The sequence below is a fragment of the Lutra lutra genome, chromosome 15 (assembly GCF_902655055.1).
Source record: "Lutra lutra chromosome 15, mLutLut1.2, whole genome shotgun sequence".
Lineage (NCBI taxonomy): Eukaryota > Metazoa > Chordata > Mammalia > Carnivora > Mustelidae > Lutra > Lutra lutra.
In genome coordinates, this window is record NC_062292.1 from 45,694,242 (window position 1) to 45,718,418 (window position 24,177).

The 24,177-nt window shown below is 36.6% G+C and overlaps 1 protein-coding gene across 9 annotated transcripts in view; it reads left to right on the forward strand.

The window, feature by feature from the left end:
- The first annotated feature begins 7,881 nt into the window (after positions 1–7,881).
- The window catches only part of KCNT2 (potassium sodium-activated channel subfamily T member 2), a 348,859-nt gene continuing 332,563 nt past the window's right edge, over positions 7,882–24,177 (forward strand). For all 9 annotated transcript variants that reach the window (XM_047705388.1, XM_047705393.1, XM_047705394.1 and 6 more), the window contains exon 1: positions 7,882–8,514. In XM_047705388.1, the coding sequence (XP_047561344.1) occupies positions 8,420–8,514 (95 nt within the window). In that variant the 5' untranslated portion in view covers positions 7,882–8,419. The remainder of the gene's footprint in view (positions 8,515–24,177) is intronic.

The window sequence follows — 24,177 nt, forward strand, 5'->3', positions numbered from 1 at the left end:
CTAAATCCAAGCAGTCTACATTCAGAACTTGTGTATGTGATCAAAAAGAGTACTACTTTCGGATGGATGGATTGGGAAGCAATGGGCCAGGTGTAAGGGGAAGCAAAGAGTAAGGGAAGGTTTTAGGTCAAGTTCTACCCACTGCTGGAATTCAGAGCCTGAATTGCAGCAAAGGATTTACTAAGAATTCTAAGAATTAGGATTTACTCAGAATTAATGTGTGTGGGTGTGTGTGTCTAAAAGGTAGCCTACAACTTTTGTACCCTTCAGATTAGAGTGATCTAAGGCTGAAAAGGAAGCATTTTCACTGAAAATGAGATACATATTAGCTCATTACCTTCAAAGATACATGCAACATGTCAAATGAAGCAGTCCAATCTCAGAAAGCTAAAAAAAAGGTGAAATCGTGAATTATGTATCACCTTTACATGTCTACGTCTTCAATCATATATCTTTAGCTTCAATGATGTATCTCATATTCTGTAATTTTGTTCTTTTCTTAAATACTGAAAATAGCTCAAGTGAGCTAAACAGCTGCTGCTTATGGCCACGCCTCTCAATTTCCACTTTTTTCAATCTCGAAGTATGAATATCTAACATCTTGTCATTAGTATCCATATTTACACCTTTTAAAATTTCATTATTTTTGTATAATAGGAAAAGGAATAGTAAATGCTCATGTTATTTATAATTTGTTACACTCAAACTGTACAAATTAAGATGGTAATGAACACAGAGTCACCATTTAATATTTTGAAGTGGAGCTATATGAAAATAAGTAAAAATCCAAATTTGGTATATAAAGGTAATATAATTAATATTTACAACATATATAGGTAAATAAAATATATGAATGTCAAGGATGTTAACATTGAGTTAGATACATTGAATTAGATACATTGAGTAACCTCAATGTATCTAAAGCTGTTGTGAATAAAAAAACTGTGTAAGTTTTCTTTTTTGACTTGTTATATACTGTGTTTATGCCATCATGGTATTTGCAATGAAAGCTACTGTTAGCTTGTGGCCTAGGGACATTGCATAATAATCAGGAAAATTGGACTTCCATATCACTTATACTGAAATGGCTGGTGAGTGACTTACTTTAGTTTTTTTTTTTTTGCCTCTGTTTAATCATCTTCAAAATGAGAAGAATATCTACCTAGTTGTTAATATAAAATGCTGTCAAATTATTATACATTTTAAACTAATGAGTCTGTGGTCATTTTAAATACTGGAATGAATAGATAGTAATTTTATAAGTTGTTGATATATTATAGAAATAATATAGAATCACCTCAAGTTTTTCTCCTTACAAATTAAATTTCTAAGTCAGAGGAATCAATAAAGTCTAATGATCATATTTTAATGCAAAAAAAACATTTCAATTACTATGACCATACCTTATATGCGTTTTTTTTCTTCATGAAAACATTACTGGATTTCTCAAATCAAACCCTGCATGAGAAAAAATCTATTACATCTCAATATAAGGCTCTGACAAATGTTATTTAAATCTTCATGCCTTATTTAGTTTTGTATGATACGTGCACATGCATACATATATAATCATTTAAAAAACAATGTCTAAATGCACAATGCAATTTTCCCAGATTGGAATGGATAAATCTAGGTAATTACTTGAGCAAATCTCAAATTTCTCCTCCTGCCCCCCCCCCTTTTTACCCTTCCTTACTTTCCTTTCTTGTTTTTCATCACTGAACAAACTATGTTTTCAAGCCCATACTATTACACTAGACACTACTCTTGCTGGCAAGACCAAAAGGGTCCTTACCCTTTTGGAGCAGACATAGTGTTGGGAATGGAGGAGCAAGGAAAAAATAAAGCAAAGAAATAAACACAGTAAAGTTGGATACTGTCAATATTTTAAAGAGATAGTTGAAATTGATGATAGAGCAGTTTGATTGATAACAGAGAGTGACTAGGTGGCCTCTTTGTGTTGGGTGAGTAGGAAAGTTTTCTGTGAAGAAGTGATGAAGAAATTATGAGGCAGTTGTGGGAAGAAGGGAAGAAAAAGATTAGGGCAAACAAGTGATGGGAAGTCCCTCAGGTGGAAAAGAAGGTAATTGAGGCTGGAGCAAAGTGGATCAGTAGGGAATTAATAGGACAATTTTTTGAATTCTATTTCATTATTTAGATTACCAATTAGTAAACATAAATATCTACTGGTATTGACCATAAACCTTCTCTCTCAGCTATACTGGGAAGCTTATGCACTCGGAAGTCACAAAATCAATGTTTTGAATCATGGCCTGGCACCCTATAGCTAGGGGATAACATCTCAACCTGTTTTCCCTTCTTTTAAATTTGGACAGTGTTATCTAATTTTCAGAATTATTGCAAAGTCCTGTAACTATTCATTTTCAAATATTTCAAGCTCTGATGTTTGACAAAGCTATGATCTCATCCATTCATATATGTAACTTCTCATTTCCTTACTAGATAGTCATCTACTGATTGACAACAACTGTGAAAAAAGTAAAGTGGTAGTTGTCATTCCTTACTTTAGCAGGCTAGGAGATGACAGGGTCAGAGCTGAGGGATGATCATGAGCAAGGTGACTCCTCTATCAATAAGCAAGGTTTGGGATCCTACCAACATAGTGATCCAAGATGAAAACGAGTTTTCCCAAACTGCTGGAGGTTTTTCCTCCCTAAATGTGTGTGTGTGTGTGTGTGTATAATATGTAGAAGAATAATGTGGGTGTTATTCCTGGATTATGGTAGAAGAACATGCATCAAAGTTATTGAAGCACATTTGGCACTAAATAGTTCTCCCTCTGTCTCTACATTGTCTGTCCAAAAAATTCGGTCAAGTGAAGAGTGTTTAGAAGCAGATAAATGGAAATATGTATTACTGTTAAGAATGACACTGAGTAAGATGTGTATTTAAAGGAAGCTATGAGAAGAGGGAAGAAAGCAAGGAGGAAGATCACAGAAGATATCATTATTAATACAGTAAAGTGTCACCTGTTTCCCGAGAGGTTTCCATTGTAAGTTTTGCATACACATTTTACCTCTCAGCCAAGTTTTCCTTTTAGAATGACAAATGACAAGAGAAGTATTGAGTAAATAATGTTAAGTATTGGTATAGCTTCTTATGAATTCTCCAAATGGCTTTTACTTATACAGGTTACCTGTGCTTTTTTTCAGGTGGAATTTGTGAATCGAGTATGGTATTCTGCCTTTTCATTTTCTCTCTATTGCTTCTTCTTTTCAAAGTTACTGAACTAAAAATGATTCTGCTCATGTAGCTGGACATGCTTAGAATATAGGACAGGATTTGTTACATTTTTGTTCTTGTAGACAGAATCTACTTGAGCTTGAATCAAGGGTCACAGAATAAAACTAATCAAGAAAATAGAGAAACACATGTCTCTCTATACTCTGGCAATAGAAACTGAATTCCCTTTGGCATTGTGCCCACCTCCCTAATCCATCCCTTCTCCTTGGGCACCTTTGTGGGTCCACCTCTGCATGACTCTGCTCACAGTACTAAGGGTCAGGTGTATTTATCTTTCCTCTGTTGGGACAGCCTCCTTTATATTTATGCTCCCTAATTTGATATCTCTGGAGAAAAATTTGCTCCTGGTATTAAGACTCATATATCCAAACTTTCTTGACTTCTCCATTTGATGTTTTGCTGATGGCTCAAAGTGTAATAATTTGCTTACTCAGACTTATTTCTGTATTCCCATCTTGCCCAACAGTACTACTTGTCATCTATTTACTCATCCTCAGAGTCCGGAGAGTATCATTGATTCTTCACTCTCCATTAACTTTCACAGTCTCTCAATTATCAAGTCCTGTCAATACTGTCTTCTTAATTTCCTATAGATCTGTCCTCTACTTTCCATCTGCATTGTAACTACTGCCTCATTTCAGACAACTGGAAAAGCTCACCTAAAATACTGTATAGGTCATAAATGGTCTTCCTTCTTCCACTCTTGTCCTCCTCACCAGTCAATTAAATACACAGCTACCATGTGATCCTTGTCACTTACCTACTTAAAATCCTCAAAAGATTCATCGTGTTCAGTTAAAACCCAAACTTTGTGGGCATGGTATGCAAGGCCCCTTCAGATGTGGTTCTTAGTAAATGGTTGGCAATCTTCCTGCTGATTTTTCTTCCTCCCTTTCTGTTCTCTCCTCATGTAGGGACCCACCTAGAAATCCAACTACATGATACTTCTGCACTTGCTAGGGTATGCCATTGCTTTCTTTTTCTTTCTTTCTTTTCTTTTTTTTTGAGTTTGTTTATTTAAGTAATCTCTACACCCAATCTCGGGCTTGAACTCATGACTCCCAGAGATCAACAGTCACATGCTCTTCTGACAGAGACAGCCAGGCTTTTTTATGTTAATTATTTGTACCTACAATATTTGCTTTCTTATATTAATTATTTGTACCTATAATATTTGCCACTGCTTCTGCCTCCACCTTACTCTTTCACTCATTTTTTTCATCCATTAATATAGACATCAGCTCTTCCTGAGAGATTTCCCTGATTTTCCAAAACCAGAATTAGAAGTCTGTATGTGCTCCTTAGTAAGAGAGCAGGGAGTGCTAATTACTACTGGGGGCTATCACATTCTAGTGTGGATATTGGATGGTCTATCTTCTCACACGTACTCCTCTTCCTCTCACCCGTTAGACCATGAGAAGTTCAAATCATAGTAACTACTTAATAAATATTTGTTAAAAAAAATTGAACATATGTCTTCTTCACACTGAGTTGTTATATAGCTAAATGATGCTATCAGAATAGATGTGGAATATGCTTTTTCTGCCTCCACAGATGAAGCAACTATGAAGTATGTAAAAAAACAAAAACAAAAACAAAAAAAACCTCATCATATTCTATGATCCTAACTACACTCATTATTCACAAGATAATTATCAATAAATTATTTTTGTTAATAAAATCATTCTTCACTCGTGGGAATGAATCTTTTTTATATTTAAATATTGGCATAATCATCGAAGTACAGAAATAAAAAATTTAAGAATTTTTTTCCTACTAAAAAAAGAGACTGGAAGTTACTCTCAAAAGTATTCTTTAGAATAAAAATTAAATCTAGAGAATCAATCTTCTTCCTAATCCTCATTCTTGATATTTTCTATTCCATCAAGAATAATAAATCAGATTTTTGGTGAGCACTCTTTTATTCATGTGTGAGTACTCTTTTGTTCATGTGGGACCAAACTAGTCCATTGCTCTGATCGCACCAGCTGTTCATTAAGGGGCTTAAGAACACCATTGAGTAAGGTGCAAAATTGTGATGTACAGAACCACGTTTGAAAATTGTTTCTAAAAATCGAATGTCATGTTATGGTAGAATGAAAGCTTTCATACACACAGAGAGAAAAAGAGTCTATGAAATGGGATATTAAAAGAACACAGTGGAAAAAGGAAACCAAGATAAAAAGAGTGAGAGAGGAAAATATATTTTAACAGCAGGAAATGACATGACATGACATGAAAAAAAAAACAGAATAAAAGTGTAGAAAGACAGGTGGGAGAACTTAAAGTCAAAATTAATGACAAAAAATAAAAAGTCTGCTTAAAGAAAAATGAAAAGAAAATATAAAGGACAGCAAGAGGATCTTTCAATTATAAATTTAAGTTTCAGTGCTCAAATATTGCTTTATTTTAAGAATCAGGATAGTTTTTTTTATATTGCATTATTTTTAGAATTTTCTTTAATTTAGAAGTGTAAGATTCTTCATTGTGACAATGTGAAAGCACACAGAACACCAGTGTATCATTACTGCAGTAGTCTCCAACCAGTTTGGCTTGGCACATCAGGATACCTTGTACCATTTGTATCCTTAACAGCTGGGCTATGACACTATTAGCTGAGCAGGTCTTTACTTATTTCTTTAATTTTTTTTTTCTTTTTAATACATTTGCTTCCTCCTCAAATGTTATCTGGGCATTTGGAAGCCGAATAATTAAGTCTGTAACAATAAAATAAGGGTACACAGCTCTTTTTAATGTAGAATATTATTGCTTTACTCTAAAGTCCAGCTTCTCAGGAATCTAACACTCAACAGCTAATGTTTTCTTTTTTAGTGCCCCCCTTTTTTGAGTCTGTTACTGATACTAAATATTATAGTTTTATGCCAAATGTCTAAAGGCAGACTATTAAAATAAAAAATATTAACCTGGAATATTAAAAAAATAAACTTCATAGAATTATCATAACAGCAGATAATAAGCTCCAGAATAAAAACCAGATATTTTCTCCTCCCACGCCCAAACTAACAATGGAGTGATATAACATTCTCATTTGGCAAAGTGATTACCAAAGTTCATGCCAAAGAAACATAAACAAATACATAATGCTGGAGCTACAGCAAATGTGAAAAAATATTAATTTTCTAGGTTTAAAAGCTTTTAATGCATCTCTACATAGATCTGCTGAGATTTTGCTGTTTTGAAGGTACTGCGCTAGAAAGATAAGCCACAGGCAAGGGAGGAGACAGACTACAGTAAGTACTAAAAGCAAAATACTCACAGGGGTAGGAAGTATTCAAAGGAAGAAAGGCATCATCATTAGCTGGAAGAATCAGGAAATCTAATAAGGGATATGTCATTTGAGATGGGTGGGATTTGGAAGATAGAGACGTAGGGTATGACTTTTTCTATTGTGATTCTTCATGTTTAGGTGCTCATCCTATTTTATCTGATATTATCTTTCTGCTGATTTCTTCTTGCATTTCCAACTTTGTGTTGGACGTCACTGAGAATTAGCCGTACCAAATTAACCCCTGTCTCCTGAATAAACCAATTTTTTTTTTTTTTTAAATCACTTAGCCCCTGCTCTTACTATTGTCCCCACCCCCTTCACTGCTTTCTTCCCTTACCTTACAGAGGTTGCAAATGAATATAGAAGGTTTGGTTCACTTTCAAGGTCTTCCTTGACCTCTCCATGAATTAAGTGTGTTATCTCACGGAGACTTCCACATCTCTTTATCTGAGGTTTGATAACCTTGTCTCCTATTAGGTGTCACTACGTTTCTAAACTTATTCCTCCAAGCAAAGTATGAGATTCCTGAGAGCCTGGGGGACGGGTGGTAAGTAAAGGCTCTGAGTCTTCAGGCCCAGTGCCTCCCAGGGGGCTAAGTACTGAGGGACTGCGTATACCCTGATGAAATCGGTGCTTGGCAGGAGACAATCTGCGCAAACATAACCAGGGCTTGTACCCCAAGGTTCTTATAAGCAGCGGCTGATACAGAAAAACCAACTCTAGACTCTTGGATTCACTTCTTCCTCTGACTGTCTGGGCCACTAAGGGGGAACTCCGAAGGCTAAGGCCGTGCAACCTGGAAGCCCACAGCGCTACTAGCAGCAGCAACAGTAATTTAATTGCCACTGCTAGTGCTAAACCTCCAGGCGTTTCGATGTGGTTTCCTGGCCCTCATCTAAATGTTTCTCTTTAACGGCCTAAAGTGGCCCCTTCATTCTTACCCAGAATCTGGGAAACACCTTCCTTTCTTTCAGACTGTGAGAAAAAAAAGAAAAAAAAAAGGGGGGGGGGCTTTCCTGAGGCCGGGAGCGGGGATTCCCTCTCCACGTTGGTGCACTCTCCACCCCGCTTACCCGAGCCGAAGGCGAGCCCAGCGAAGGCGCGTGGGGCACCTGGAACACTCCCGACACCCTGCGGCCCCCGCCCCCCGGGAATCCGTTAATTAGGCTCGCCCCCATTGGTTGTCCCCGAGGCACCTCCATGCCGTCATGGTGTTATGCTAATGAGGGGGAGTCTCATTGGCTCGGCCCCCCGCGGCAGTTGCGAAGGCTCTGGAGGGGAGAGCCGGGTTGGCCGCAGCTGGGACCAAACCCACGGTCCCCCTCGCGCCCGCTCGGGGCTGTGCCGCGTGCACGCCCGCGCGGGGACCCGCTGTCGGGATCGCCCTCGGAGGAGGCTCCTCGACCTGCCTTTTAGGAAAGTGCCTCCCCAGCGCGCGGCTCGCACGCCTCCTCCCCTCTTTCTAGGCACCGTGCGTGTTCTGGTTTTCTTTCTTTCTTCCTTTTTTTTTTTTTCTTTTTCCGCGAAGTAACTTTTGCGTTCCCGCCTCCCCCGAGTCCTGGGGACCAGAGGCGGTGCCGAGCCTGGGGGCGGTTCCTTGGCAGCGTAGATTCTTGTCAGAGCCAGACTTTTGCTCCTGGGCTCGGTTTGCATCATCCCCATCACACCCTCTGGAGAGAGGAGCCAGCCCCCTTTCAGCCTCAGCTTCCGGCACGGAGCCGACCCCTCCCCCTCCCGAGCCCCTTCCCCGTCCCTCTGTGGCCCCCCACATCTTGTTAGTCCTCTCCCTCTACTCCGCAGAATTTTCTTTCTCTCTCCCTCCTCTTCTCCATTCGTCGTTTTATGTTTCCCACTCTTTGAGGAAGGATGGTTGATTTGGAGAGCGAAGTGCCCCCTCTGCCTCCTAGGTACAGGTTTCGGGATTTGCTGCTAGGGGACCAGGGATGGCAAAACGACGACAGGTGAGTGGTGCGGTGCAGTTTTGCTCCGGCAGCACGGCTGAAAACGAGACAGAGATGAGGGAGGCTGAGGGGGAACAGGGGAGAAGAAAAAGGGAGCCCGAGACTGGGGGAGGGAGTGAGAGGGACTCTTTGATACGTCTCTCCATTTTGACTGCATAGAGCAATTGCCATGGACAAGGAGCTCTTCCTTTTCACTTTCTTATCCTTGCAAAGCATTTATTGCATTTATTGGGTACTTACTCTTTTGTCTATCTGCGCTTTCCTACGGTGTGTATAAGGCTGCTGCTAGAGGTACAATACATCCAAATGGCACGCAGTGTCAGTGCCATATAATTTTCATTTTTTTCCCTTTAGGTGTTCCTAAAATTTGAAAAATGTATCCAAGTTGATTGAAAAAGCACATAAGAAACTTAAAATCTCTTGCACCCGTTTGCTTACTCCTTGTCAGTGTTTTCTTGTTAAGGTGTTCACCTGCTACTGGGAATTTTATGCTCTTTAAACATTTGGAGTTACAGACAGACAATTGGTTTAAATATGTAACAGGTAGTTAGGGAAAATGACGTCAACTGAAAACACTCAACTTTGAACAGGTAACTGTGACTGTAGTTAGTAATGGTGTTTGTAGAGCATGACCCAACCTTTTGGAAGTAAATATATTTTTAACCCAACTAGTATATATGTCACAAGATTAAAACAAAGTTTGAGAGCGAAAATGTTTATTACTAGCAAAATATTGTTCATGTGTTTTATCCAGAGCATCACTGCTTTACCGAGTTGAACTTCTGAAATTCCTCCAGCTATCTGATTCATTATTTAAAAGGCACATTTTATGTTTCATTGAATTTAGTATTTTCTGGGATAGTCATTTCATGTATCACATGTCATATGTTTCTGTTTTTAAATGAGCTATGTATACTAACTAAGCTCTTAACTCAATTGAAATATTTCCCTGAATTTCAGTTTGGTACTAATGTTCTATTTTAATTACAAAGTAGATTCATTATTGACCCTATTAAAAAATCTCATCCCGATTCAGCACTGGGAAATATTCTCCTTTTCTTCCTCGCCATTTCAGCTCCCAATACCAACTCCTATCTCTACACACACAGGCATAAATTTTGGACTTCTTCTTTGGTTTCATAGTAATTTAAAGGGGCATGGATGTTTCTCAGAGGGTAATATTTCAATGCAACCTCTTTTTTAAGGCAAAACACATGTGTTTGTTAAGAGTTAAAAGAACAAATGCCAGTTTACCAGTATGCTTGGAAAGTAAGGTGTTCTGGATGACTGAAGAGAAGGAAATGAATATCTAAATAAATAGTAAAGCTAGTTGATGTTTAGATAAACTGTATTAGCCTGGTTAAATGACTTATCAAATGCACCATTATGATTATAGGGATGGAATCTATATTTATTACTTCAGGACCACGGGATCATTATGTAGAATAGAAATCTTCATTCTAGAAATTGTGAGATAGACTGAATTCACAGAGGATATATTTTGGACTTGTGGTGACAAGATTGTTTTTTAATATTGTATCCAAGATGTTAATTGTTCATGAGATTCCCTTCATTTTTCCAAGGATGCTGCAGATATATTTCAGTAACTAGGAATTTTGGTTAGTTGAATACTACCCAAGTAAGTCACTGCTATTAAAAAAAAGTTTTACCTAGTTAGTTAAAATATCCATTATAATAGAAGTTTATGCTAGCACAAGTTTAACTTAAAGTCTAGGCCATATTTACTATTAAAATAAGGCATTAAGCATTAAAAAATTGTTCATCCATTTGACTGATTTTGTGGCTTCATGAAAACTTAATATCGAGTTTTGGTTCCATTTGTTGTCCTTTGAAGACAAGATCCTTGGGTTAATAGTGACTCAGACTTCAATCCTTTGCTTATTTTCCCACTAGCTGAGTCTCCTTGGGCAAGTCATTTGACCATTATGAAATTCAATAATCTTATTTCTGTAAGGTACAAAACTAACACTTAGTTGGCACTAAGCACTGGCTAATCTAATATGTTAACTACGCTAAGGGTGTGTGTGTGTGTGTCTGTCTGTCTGTCTGCAGGGGTTTATGTGTGTATGTGTATTTTAGGAACTAGGAAACTAAGCTTCTGGGAAATTAAATGCTTCTTTTGGTAATATAAGTGCAAGGATGACACTTGAATTTGGTTCTTTGTGACTCAGATTCTTCAAGAAACTCCTAAGTTCTTTCCATTAAGTTTGTTTGAATTTGTAGGAATAATTAAGCAGCATATAGCACAGTTTACGTGCTCATTAAATGTTACTTCCCTTCTTCACTTCTGATTAGCAATTTTCAGTTCTTTTGTTATATTTCTTCAGAATTCTAAATTAATATGCAGTAAGTAAAGTCATCTCTTTTGTCTTTGTTGTGCTCACAACTTCCTCTTCGCAACTGAGTCTAAGGAGCTTTCTTATTCGACTCAGTTATCATGGACTAAATTCCTATGGAGCTGAAGAGAAAGCACTCTTTCATAGAAGAGTGAGTAGATGGTTTATACCAACAGATACATTTATTTTATGTTCATATTCTTTAGGCTATTTTCTATGAATATTCTTTGCCTGAAATTTTTGTTTTTTGTTTTGTCATACTCCCCCAACCCCATCACCTCCCCAGTCTCAGGGGCTCCCCAGGTCAAAAGTGCCTCTGAGTAAATGAATAAATAAGGAATTGTTAGATAAATACCTTAGCTTTCTAACTCCTTGGTTGTGATAATTCTGAAACATGTTCTACACTGTTTCCAATGGGACAATTTCCAGTTGCCCATAGTTATAATTGGTTTAATATCACAAGCTTAATTGGATTTCTTCCCCTCTCCCCCCTACTGGTATTTTCTGGGTTCAGTTCCCAAATAAACTACTTATGCTCCAATCCTTATCTCAAGGTACGCTTCTGGGGGAATCTGAACCAAGATTGGGTATCTTCTTCTTCTAGAGTCATATCCTAGAAATGATGGAGAAATCAGCTGATGGGAAAGTAGGCACATTCTACTTTGCTCTTCATGTTAAGAATTTTAAATTAAAGGATGCCGGGGTAGCTCAGTTGGTTAAGCATCTGCCTTTGGCTCAGGTCATGATCCCAAGATCCTGGGATCGAGTCCCACATCAGGCTTTTTGCTTAGTGGAGAGCCTGCTTCTCCCTCTGCCCCTCCCCGCTGCTCGTGCTCTCTCTCTCTTTCTCTCTGTCAAATAAATAAAATCTTTCAAAAAATTTTTTAAATTAAATCTTAATAAGGCATGATTGACGGTCTTATGAAAATGAGTAAGCCATATGATAGATGTGTGGAGTGTGGTGACAGGGGAATTTTGGTGGTCTCTACACCATAGATTTTCTGCGAACTAACTTTGGATAGTCCAGTTTATACCGTATCACATGTATGGAAATACGCGTGCTTAAGTGTATACGTAACTCAATATGTATGTACATGTGACACACATATGTATAGAATTTGTGTGTGTGTGTATGAATCAGTGTCATCTTTACATAATTCCCTCTCCCTGATTTGCATTCTGATGACCTTTTCTGAGTAGGACATAAAGGATCAGAGTTAGACATAGCATTGTAGAGAAATGCACATTTAGCACATGAATAACATTAGTTCTCTGAGGCCATGAAATAACTTTGAGAGTTGCTAAATGAGAACACTGCTAATGCTTAGAGATGTCTGTTGCACATATGACTCACATTTATTTCTTTGGCATCCTGAGTAAAACACAAAAATCTAATTCAAGTGGCTCATGAAATATTTCTTAATGGTCATTTATCCATTCAGATAGTATTTGACTACATGCTGCATCTCAGGGCCTTATTAAGTTAGATTTTAAGAACAATATAAGGAGGAATGTAAAGCAGTGCTTTGTCAGGAGGTGTTCACAGATATATTTAGAGATAAGCTCCCCTCCTGAATATTGACAGTATTGTTTATGCTATGATGATGTTTTTGCAGAATTTCAATTTTAAGATTGTCAAGAAGATCATACACCCTTTTTCATAGGCTAGTCACTGTTGTTTGAAAATAAAGTAGCTGAAGTCACTGTATTAGGGGTGACTCAAGGTATTCTATATATTTTGAATCTAATATTTAGGATACTTAGTATCCTCAAAGTTACTCTATGATTAAAACTAATATGATTAGAGACTGATTTTAACTGGTTCATATGGAAGCCATTCTGTAATATATAGAATTGTTGCAGCCTTCACGTCTACTGTTTATTGTTTTAACATTTCTACGATTCATAAGACAATAAAGATTTAGAATGTTCTTGCAGTTTAGTGTTGATAAATTTCAAGTTTTAAGTGTCTTAAGACAGAACAAGCCCTTCTCATCCTCTCATGACTTAGCAATTTTAAAGTTTGGAACACAATGCCTTTGATGTGGATGAATTGTCATGACTGTTGATAATTCAGTAATTGTCATTACTGTTAGTGGACAATTCTCAGTTGCAGTCACAGAGGAGTAGGCCTTTTATTTAATTAACACCATTCAGCTTTCAAATATCTGGTCAGTTGTTTCAACTCTAGTAATTTTAAGTGTTCTCTTTCATATTTTATAGGTGGCATTTAAAAGTAATGTAAGCAAGTCACCTAATGCACTGTAGTAATTGAAATCGTAAAAGGATTTGAACGAAGAGTGCAATTCAATGAATTAGTAGTTTAAGAGGTATTTATAAAATGGCAAAAACATGTTTGGAAAGCTTTTGGAGTATATGTAATTTTAGATATCATACAATGCAAATATATTAATTTATTTTATAAAGTTAAATTGGAAGAATGGGTGTGGAGTGGCACATTTATATAACCTACTGATTTTATCTCCCTTAATAAAATTATATATTATTTTGAAAAGTAGCCATTTGATATAAAGTACTTATTATAAACTAGTAAGTTCAGGTCGTTAAATACGCTTTCAAAATATTTTGTGTTAGTAAAAAGAATTGAGTATTATTTTTACTGTTTAATTATATAGTTGAATCACCTTTGCATATGTAATATCTATAAAAATGATTTAAGCATTTATTGTTAACAGAATATTGATAATGCTATATTTCTTAGCACTGTCTATTAAATTAAGGGAAAGCTCCATGAATAAGGAAAGAAAAAAATTGCCTACTACTGAAGTAGGTAATGGTGCATAAAATGACTTTAGATACATATAGTGTAAATCATACAATGCAGAGAAATATGCATTTTTAATAATTTTTTGTTTATCGGTAGCTGTAAGAATTCAGACATTAATATTTTATATAAAAATGTATTTGATTTCTTCCTTTTGACCTGATTTTATAATTGAAATGTGGCTTTTCGGGGCACCTGGGTGGCTCAGTTGGTTAAAGCCTCTGCCTTCTGCTCAGGTCATGATCCCAGGGTCCTGGGATAGAGTCCCCCTTTGGGCTTTCTGCTCAGCAGGGAGCCTGCTTTCTCCTCTCTCTCTGCCTGCCTCTCTGCCTACTTGTGATCTCTGCCTGTCAAATAAATAAATAAAATCTTAAAAAAAAAAGAAAATATATTTAAAAATGTGGCTTTCAGATTACATAGAATTTATTTATTTATTTACTTTCTTATTTTTAAAGTTTAAACTTTATTTTTAAAGTTTGCACCATTTACCTACTCTCATATATATATATCCACTTTCTGTATACGCTTATGTGTTAGTAATACCTCTTCTGTGAATATTACACTTGTAACTTTTTGGAGTACTTTTATGTACAATAAGTCTTGAATAAGGAAGTTTGGAATGTAGAAATTTCATTTTCTGCATAAGTTATGTGACATTTTAAGGAAATTAAGCTTCCTTTTCTTTTTTCTTTTTAAGAGAGCGAGGGGTACTGGGGCAAAGGGAAAGGGAGAGAGAGAGAACCTTAAGCAGGCTCCATGTGGGGCTCGATCTTATGACCCTGAGATCATGACCTGAGCTGAAATCAAGAGTCAGACTTTTAACAGACCGAGCCACCCAGGTGCCCCAAGGAGATTAAACTTTGTACTAAATAGGTTCTCCATGGCGGCTTCAAGTTAGTCTTGAGGATGGCTGCAAAAGCATATTTCTTTATGGATGACAAAGAAAATGATTCAGCTAACTTGTTTTATCAAAATTATTAACAAACTTTCCCCCTTCTCTGTTAGTAATGTAACTCAACTTCTGCAAAAATACATTTGAAAGGGAGTATAGGAAATAATACAAATGAACGCTAAACACGTAGAGCTTTCATCTTCATTATTAGTACAAAATAAAAATTAAACTAACAATATATTTAGTCATAATGTGTACCTGTGGCTTAGGCCATGCTTTTATTTTCTTATTGTCGATAGTGGATGTGGTATTTTTGTGGGCTTTTCTTTTTTTTTTTTTTTTAAAGATTTTATTTATTTGTTTGACACACAGAGATCACAAGTAGGCAGAGAGGCAGGCAGAGAGAGAGAGGAAGGGAAGCAGGCTCTCTGCTGAGCAGAGAGCCCAATGCGGGGCTCGATCCCAGGACCCTGGGATCATGACCTGAGCCGAAGGCAGCGGCTTTAACCCACTGAGCCACCCAGGCGCCCCTTTGTGGGCTTTTCTAAATCATGTTCTTGTTTATTAAAATGTTTTACATGTTCATAAATCCCTTTGTCATTGCTTTGTCTGTTTTTATCAGCATATTTATGTATTGCCAATATTGTCTTACTTATGCACCATCCTTATCTAAGTTACTTTTAGAAAGTGAAGCAAAAAGAAATACTTTTTCAATAAAATTTAACCAGTTGCTTTATATTTATAGTTCGAAATTAAGTTAGCCTGACCTCTTGGGAGCAATATTTATTTATTTATTTATAAAAGTCTAGGAATGTATGTATGCATGTATGTATTTAAGTAATCTCCATGCACAACATGGGCCTCAAACTCATGACCCCCAGATCAAGAGTTGCATGCTTTTCTCACTGAGCCAGCCAGGCATCCCATGTGAGCAATATTTAATACATTTGATCAAGATGTTTTTAAACTAATGCTTTTATGTGTTTTAAATTGCAAATTAAAATTAGTTGAAGCAGTAGATAATGATCCAGAAAGACCATTACTTTTATTTTGTGTCAGTCCTTGACTCAATATGCTTTTTTTTTTTTTTTTTTAATTTTTAAGAAGATTGGGAGAAGGAGAGGAAAAGTGAGTTAGGGGAACTAGGAGGGGGAGAAGGACCATGAGAGACTGTGGACTCTGAGAAACAAACTGAGGGTTTTGGAGGCGGGATGTGGGGATTGGGAGAGCCTGATGGTGGGTATTAAGAAGGGGACATATTGCATGGAGCACTGGGTGTGATCCATAAACAATGAATCTTGGAACACTGAAAAAATAAAATAAAGTTAAAAAAAATTAAAAAAAAAGATTTTATTCAATTATTTTGAGAGAGAGAGAGAGTGTGCATAAGCAGGGGAAAACGTTGGCAGAGGGAGAGGGAGACCAGACTCCCCAGTGAGCAGGGAGCCCCATGCAGGCTCTTTTGGGGACCCTGGGATCATGACCTGAGCCCAAGGCAGACACTTAACCGACCGAGCCATCCAGCGGCCCTTATTTTTATTTTTTTAATGGATCATGAAAAAAACAATTCTTTTCACAAGGATCTTAATCATCAGACAGCACTAAAGTTGCAATATCAGAGAAAGTCATTCAGAGCACAGAGTGAGAAGACAAGGTATATCTAGGGCACTGATAACATCTCATCCTCAGTATAAATTCAGAAGTGGATGTGTGGAGTTGTAGAAAGTGAAATGGAGGTGAATGTACTGCCTAGATAGAGAAGATATGGATAAGCAGGGCCAGAAATGTCTGCTTTGCATACATCTCTTATAGCAGAGTGACCATGTGCTTCCTTGCAGCAGATGAATAAAAACCCCAGCTTCGTGAAGGCAAAGAAAGTGCTGTGAAAATGGCTTTGGGTCCTTTGCATCTGATCATCTGGAGGCCTAAGAGTGGATTAGAAACTTGTGACCTTGATTCTTCAGTAACTAGATAAAGCTATAACAAGCAGACTCTTAAAGAGAATCTAAGATGTAGTGTAATTTCAGGGGGAAAAAAAATCATTTATGTAAGCTAATTCAGTACACCAGTGGCATTGGATTTATTTGTCTCCTTTGCCTGGGAAGTAGAGATGGTTTGGAGTTGTGGAGTGAATCAGAGGCTATAAAAGCCCCAGTTGCCTGGAAGGAATAGGGGAGAAATTCTCCTGGATGTGGGGAAAAAGCAGATCTTCAAAAGAGGGGGACTGAGGACAGTGAGATTTCTTTCCACAATATTCTCTTGGATCACTCATATTTATCTTTATCTTTTTTCTGACAAATAGAAGCAGTAAAAGTAAATAGAAACAGAAACCCTGACTGTCTAGCTTGGCTAGTCTGTAGGGGACTGTGGCTGGCAGTAAGCCCTCACTCTTTGACTCTTTCCTGTTTCCAGTTTTCAGTGGGCTTCTCTTTGGAACTGTGCTTTAGTACTCTGCACTCTTGCCATTATGGCATGGCTTTAAAGAGTAAGCATCATGCCCTCTGTGTATGCATTCCTTGAACGCAGAGCTATATTAATTCCAATTTTCACAGTATGTAAATATGTATAAGAAATGGATTTTGCATGCAAGGCCAAAAAACAATGAATCTAAGAAATAAAGGACTGCTTGTTTTTGGCTTTCGTGCACTGGACTTTGCACTGAATCATAAAGATGAATCGTTAGTACAGGCGCACACTTAGCCCATCTTGTAAATCACTGTGTGGATAGGGATAAAAGAGGATTAACACATTTCAGCCTCATTTGACTCCCTGTGGGAAAACTTGTAGATTGTCCACATATTGCAAACAACCAGTTATTAACAACAAGGACCAGATGTGTGGTTTAATAATGGACAGCCTGCTGTCTCGGTCCTGTCAAAAACTGAAATACCACTCGATCCCCTAGGAATCAGATAGGGTGATCAGTAAGCCGCTCAAGTACCAGAAAGGAGCGATGGCAATGACTTTAATCACTGCCATAACATGCGGTGATGATTTTGGCAGATTATAAATGGAAGCGTTCAGTATTTTGTTTCTTTTTCTAGCCTATCTCTCCAGAAGGGTTCATGTACCATTTCACCTATTTTTGCTGGAAATACAAAAGATCAGGTGAAAATGAATGACACTGCATTGCTGCTTATAAAGGCAGGGGATGTTTATCAAGAGCTGAATGTATGCCACACATTGTTCTGAGCGTGTTACATGTATTATTTAATTTAATCTTCACATCAGCTCTTAGGAATTCTGTTTTCCCCCTTTTATAGTGAATAATCTGAAGTTACAGAAATACATAGCTTATTCCAAGTTACGTAATCACAAAAGGTAGAACCAGAATCTAATTATTATGCCCAACAACTATGTTTATAATGTAAGCAGATGTGATTTCATGCTACTAAATAACAGGACAAAATGTAAACAAATGTAAATGCTTCTAAAGGTAGAAAAAAAGTCATGTAACATCTATGTCCCTTTGTGCCCATATTACAGTAATTAATTTATAAGAAAATCTATGGAATTTTCAAAGTTGGTAATATTTTCTGGGGAGAAAAAGGTTTTTTTTCCCTTTAAATATAAAGCATTATTCTTTTGATAGTCTGGAGAGAGTGGGTTAAAATAGGAAATTAATAAAACAAGTAAAACAGATTTTGTTTGTTTGTTTAAACAAAACCAGGATGTAGGTGAATCAAAAGGCATTATATTAAGATCATATAATTAACTTACCAATACTCTTAAAGTATTCACTTAGGAAGCTTTGGCTAAGGTCATCCATTTCCCATAGTCTCATGTGATTTTAGTTAATCTATAATCTATAATTACTTTTCTTTAGATATGGCTAGGTGTTTTGTTTGTCTTTTTATGTTCTTTAGTAGAACTTTGGAGTTTCCTGCTTAGACTTCTATTCTGTAAGGTATTTGTATCTGGGTGAAAGTAGTTTTTCTCAACCACTCTACTGGTGATAATGAAAACCTTCTGGCAGAGATGCTATGAGGTTTAAATGGGGTAATGTGAATTTATTGACTGTCAGTTTAACACTCAGCCCTACCTATTAGTTTCATCTATTCCGAAGAAAATTTCAATGGTTCATATTAAATACGTGCAGTAGCTTAAAATAAGCAAAAAATAAAGCACAGAAAAAAGATAATAAGGGGAAAAATCCAAACCAGGCATAGAGTTGGTCCACAATGTGAATTCAGTGAGTTCCTATATAGTTCCTGGAGATGGGCCACAAAATTTGCCAGAGCAAAGAAGACATGATCAGTTGCATAAGATGAGAAATAAACTAGTAATTCAGGAGAAATACAGCTTCCCTTGGTGTTCAGATTGAAAGGACATTTCTCCTGTGGATCTTACAGTATCCTCATTCAGTCTCTATCATAAAAGAATAGCAAGTTTCCTAAGACTTTGTAACATCCTTACTGCCAGGCAGTGATGTAACTAGAAAGAATTATTCACTTGAAGTAGATTTTCAGGACACTTATAAATATATTTCAGTTATATTTTGTAGGACAAAAGAGGGAACACTTGAGATTACTGAGGGATTATGAGCCTTTTATGTATCTTCTTTAAAAACTTTTTAAAATAGTCTATACTACTGAAAGCAATCTATATATTCAGTGCACTCCCTATCAAAATGCCACTAGTGTTTTTCACAGAACCAGAACCAATAATCCTAAAATTTAAATGAAACCACAAAAGGCCTCATACAACCACAGCTGGAGCTATCACAATCCCAGATTTCAAGACATACTGCAAAGCTGTAGTAATCAAAGCAGTATGATACTGGCACAGAAATAGACACATAGATCAATGGAACAGGATAGAAAGCCCAGAAATAAATCCACATGTATAGATCAGTTCATCTACAGAAGAGGGAAAGATATACAACAGGGAAAAGACAGTCTCTTCAATAAATCTTGGGAGAACTGGACAGTCACATGCAAAAGAATGAAACTGGGCCATTCTCTTACACCATACACAATGATAAACTCAAAATGGATAGAAGACCTAAATGTAGGACCTGACACCATAAAACCCCTAAAAAAATAGGCAGTAATCACTTAGACATTGGCCTTACCACCTTTTTTCTGAATGTGTCTCCTGAGGCAAGGGGCAAAAAAAAAAAAAGCAAAAATAGATTACACCAAACTGAAAAGCTTTTGCACCGCAAAGGAAACCATCAACAAGATGAAAATGCAGCCTACTGAATGAGGGAAGATATTTGTAAATGGTATATCCAGTAAGGGATTGATATCCAGAATATATAAAGAACTCTTATAAGTCAATACCAAAGAAACCCAAATAATCCAATTAAAAATGGAGAGCCTGAATAGACATTTTTCCAAAGAAAACATGCAGATGGGCAACGGACACATGAAAAGATGCTCAACATCACTTATCATTGGGGAAATGCAAATGAAAGTCACAATAAGATACCACCTCACATCAGTCAGAATGAATAGTATCAAAATGACAAGAAATAACAAATGTTGGTGAGGATGTGGAGAAAGGGGAATGTCCATGCACTATTGGTGGGGATGTAAACTGTTGTAGGCACTATGGAAAACAGTACGGAGGTTCCTCAAAAAAATTAGAAATACCTTATAATCCAGTAATTCCACTACTAGGTATTTGCCCAAAGAAAACAAAACATCGGTTGAAAAAGACACATGCACCACTATATTAATTGCAGCATCATTTACAATAACCAAGATATAGAAACAATCTAGGTGTCCATCAGTAGATAAATGGATAAAGATTTACACACACATGGCACACACACACGAAAACTCACAAAGACTCACGTGCTGTAATATTACTCAGCCATAGAAAAGAATGAAAGTTTGCCATTTGTGACAACAGGAACGGACCTAGAAGGTATTATGCTCGATGAAGTAAGTCCGATAGAGAAAGATAAATGCCATATGATTTCACTTGTATGTGGCATCTAAAAAACAGTACGAATGAACAAACACAAATAGAAACGGACTCATAAAGACGGAGAGCAGCCTGGTTTTTGCTACAGGGTTGGGATGGCAGGTGAAATAGATGGAGGGGGATTAAGAGATTCAAACGTCCAGTTAAAAAATTAAATAAATCACAGGGATGAAAAGTGCAGCCTACGGAATATAGTCAACAATACTTCTAATGTTCTATGGTGATAGACGGTAACTACGCTTATCACGAATAGCACTGCATACAGTATAAAATTGACGAATCACTATGTCGCACACCTGAAGCTAGTAGGACATTGTACATCAACTAGATTTCAGTTAGAAGATTCACATAAAGGAAATGGGAAGAACGTCAAAGCCAAACTTAGCCTCTTCCATGTTGGTTTTAAAAACATGAATGCTTTCACAAAACTAAATTTAGTTAACTAAAACCGCCCCCTCCGAAATGTAAAAAAATATATATATATAAATAGCTTTGATTAATAATTAAGCAAAGCAAAGAGTTATAGTCTTCATTGCATACCTGAGGTGTAAACATTCAGAGGCTTGAATGGGCGTTGCTTTATGGAGATTCTAACCAAAACGCAAGGCTGAGTTGGGGTCATTCTCATCTCCTCACATTGGATTAATTCATTTGTTTTCTTTTCACACAAATGCCTAAAGTAAATATCATGGAATTTAACATTCCACTAGGACTTTGTAAGTATCCTGAATTTATTTATGTAGCAATATGTATTTCTATATACATACAGAGATCCATGTTAAGGACATAATTATATAGCAGACTTCTGAAAGTAACCCCAAACTACAGTATTTTCAATTTATCTCTCACCACCAATCTAATTGTAGTCTCCCTGAATTCTCCATTTCAAACCTTTGCAGTGCTTTCGTGCTGTTTTTTAGCTTACTATCCTAAGTTCTTGATCTCCATTTATTCTTTTTTGATAGAATTTCATTCCTTTTTATTTAAATGAATAGAACACTTGCCGGCATGCTTCCTGGTTCCAAGTCTCTTCTATGCACTCCACCTCTAATAATCTCCCATCGCCAACTCAATCCTCATTTAATTCTTGCAACTTCATCATAACCTTCTTGATTTTAACATGTATTCATGTTTTGAAACCTATGCTATGTCACTAATGCTTATTATATGAAATTTAAGCTGCTGAGTTCAGCATTCAGTGATCTTCAGTCATTGATTCCTCTGTCAATTCTTCCTACACTGTTATTTGAAATTCAATCACTATAGTTACTCATAGAAATTACCCCTTGCCTCATATGCTGATAGCTGCTGCTCTTTGCTTACATTGTCCTATGAATTTAGGCTGTCTTGCATCTCTTCCTGTTCATGCCATCCCCCTTTTCATGAGTGGACTCTAGCTGGACATAGAGCCACAGTTACTAAAGACATTTTCCAAATCAGGCTATTGAATATAGTTTACTTATTTTTATGTTGTTTTGTGATTACTCTTATGTTATTTTATGTATAACATGTAAACTTTAGGGAAAAAGCTATGTCTTATTTTTTTAAGATTTTATTTATTTATTTGACAAAGAGATCACAAGTAGGCAGAGCAGCAAGAGAGGGGGAAGCAGGATCCCTGCTGAGCAGAGAGCCTGAGGCAGGGCTCAATCCTAGGATCCTAGGACCCTGAGATCATGACAGGGATCCGAAGGCAGAGGCTTAACCCACTGAGCCACCCAGGCATCCCCAAAGCTATGTCTTTTCATAATTCAAATTTCCTTAATTAATTTTGGATCCTCTTATTTATCCAACAGAAGTGGTTTACACCAAGACTTCCAGAATTTCAGTTCTGTAATATAAAGAAGGCACTTTTAAAAGAAAAAAAAAAAGTTATAGCTGTGAATATATGTGTGCACTTCTTATATACATATATACATTATTAAAGTAAAAATGGAGGTCATTTAAATTTGAGATTATTTTTCCTCATGGAAACGTGAGCATTTTTTAAAGCTCATTCTAAAACCAGGTATGGTAGTTTAAATCATTTGACTTGAAATGCCTTTCCCACATCTAGTTTGATATTCACGAGGAGCTTTCCTTTGGAAATGGTGAAGCAGAATGTGCTTCAGTCCATAATTCATACGGTGACAGTTCAAATGACTGTTAAAGTGAATTCTGAAATTTGCATCAGGAGCAGCTCAGTGAAAGCCATCAATCTGCTGACAGCCAGCAGCGTGCCATCGTCCAAGGGGCTTGTGGAGGTGTGAAAGATCAGCTTCATCTCAGGCTCACTAAGGTGGTGTAGCAATACTTACAAGTTGGAATGAACAAAAAGAGGGTTTTTTTTTAAATTTTAAATCTTGTAAAATATGTTTTCTTATTGAAAAACAGTGCTGACAATAGTTTACAGTGTATTTTGCAATGTTCAAATGAATAGAATGATTTTTTTGAGGAATAAAAAACCTATGTGAAATTCATCAGTGATAGTTATGTAAACATGCTTGGAGTCTTTGAATAGAAGGCACAATATTCTAAAACATGTATATTCCTATTATTATTCTATTTCCTAAGTCAGATCGTTACCTATTTGTAATGGTGGAATGACCACTTTTGATTTAACGTCATTCCTTTTCAGTACTAGAAAGAGGCTTGTTATATATCTCTTTAAACTTGCAGCTTTACTATCACATAGAAGGTAGAGAGAGACAAATTCTAATCACTTACGGAATTATATAATTAGATGTTTGCTTAAAAAAAGACTAAGTAAAATGTTCATTATAAGATTGTTCTGACTTGATGATTCTATTCCCCCTGCAACATGTTCCAAGTAATGTCTCCTTTTAGTAAACTCACGTAATGTAGTAATGGGAAGCTCCTCTATGCATCCCAAATTCTGTTCCAGTTGAACTTACTCCTGCTATCATTGAGGTGTGATGATGTATGAGAAGTACTGGAATGATGTGATCCCACACTCCCACTATCCTTGAGCTTGTGTTGTGTTGGAGAGATAAGACATATAACTACTATATAAATTAGAACATGGGACAAGAGACAGTACTGTGGGGATATTGGAAAAGCTTCTAGGGCAAAAGTAAATTTTATGTATTAGGATTCATTTATTAGAAATAAAGTAGCAAAGGCTAGCATCAATGTATGGTGTATCTTCCACAGGGCATGTTCTAGGAAAACGAGCGATAAGCAGACTAAATTGGAAACAATATAGGACACCTGAGGATCAATAATGGATATTAATAGTTTTGGGGGAAGGCTGTAGGAGACTTATATTGGCAAGTGAAAGAGTTCTTTTTTTTTCTTCTTCTTTTTTTTTTTTTTTTTTTTTAGACTGGGGAATTGTTGAAAGGTTTTGAATAAGGAAATGGCGTGGTCAAAGTTGTAGCTTCAGTGAAATTACTCTTTTGGAACTATGTGGAAGGGTTTAGAAGGAAAAAAAGTGGGGAGATTAAGCTACTTTAATAGGCTAAAAGAGGTAGAACAGGGAGAATGAAGATGGTAAAAAAAATACAATAGAAAACTTTGAAAGTGTCATCAACAAAATTGAGAATGGATTAGGGTGAAGGATATCCACGTTTTGGAATGAGAGAAAATATTTAAAAAGTGTTTGTCATGTTCATTCAGTGCAGCTTGATATTCTTTATTTGGATTATAAATTCTAGGAGGCAACAATTCTAGTATGTAGTATCTAATTTTGCCTT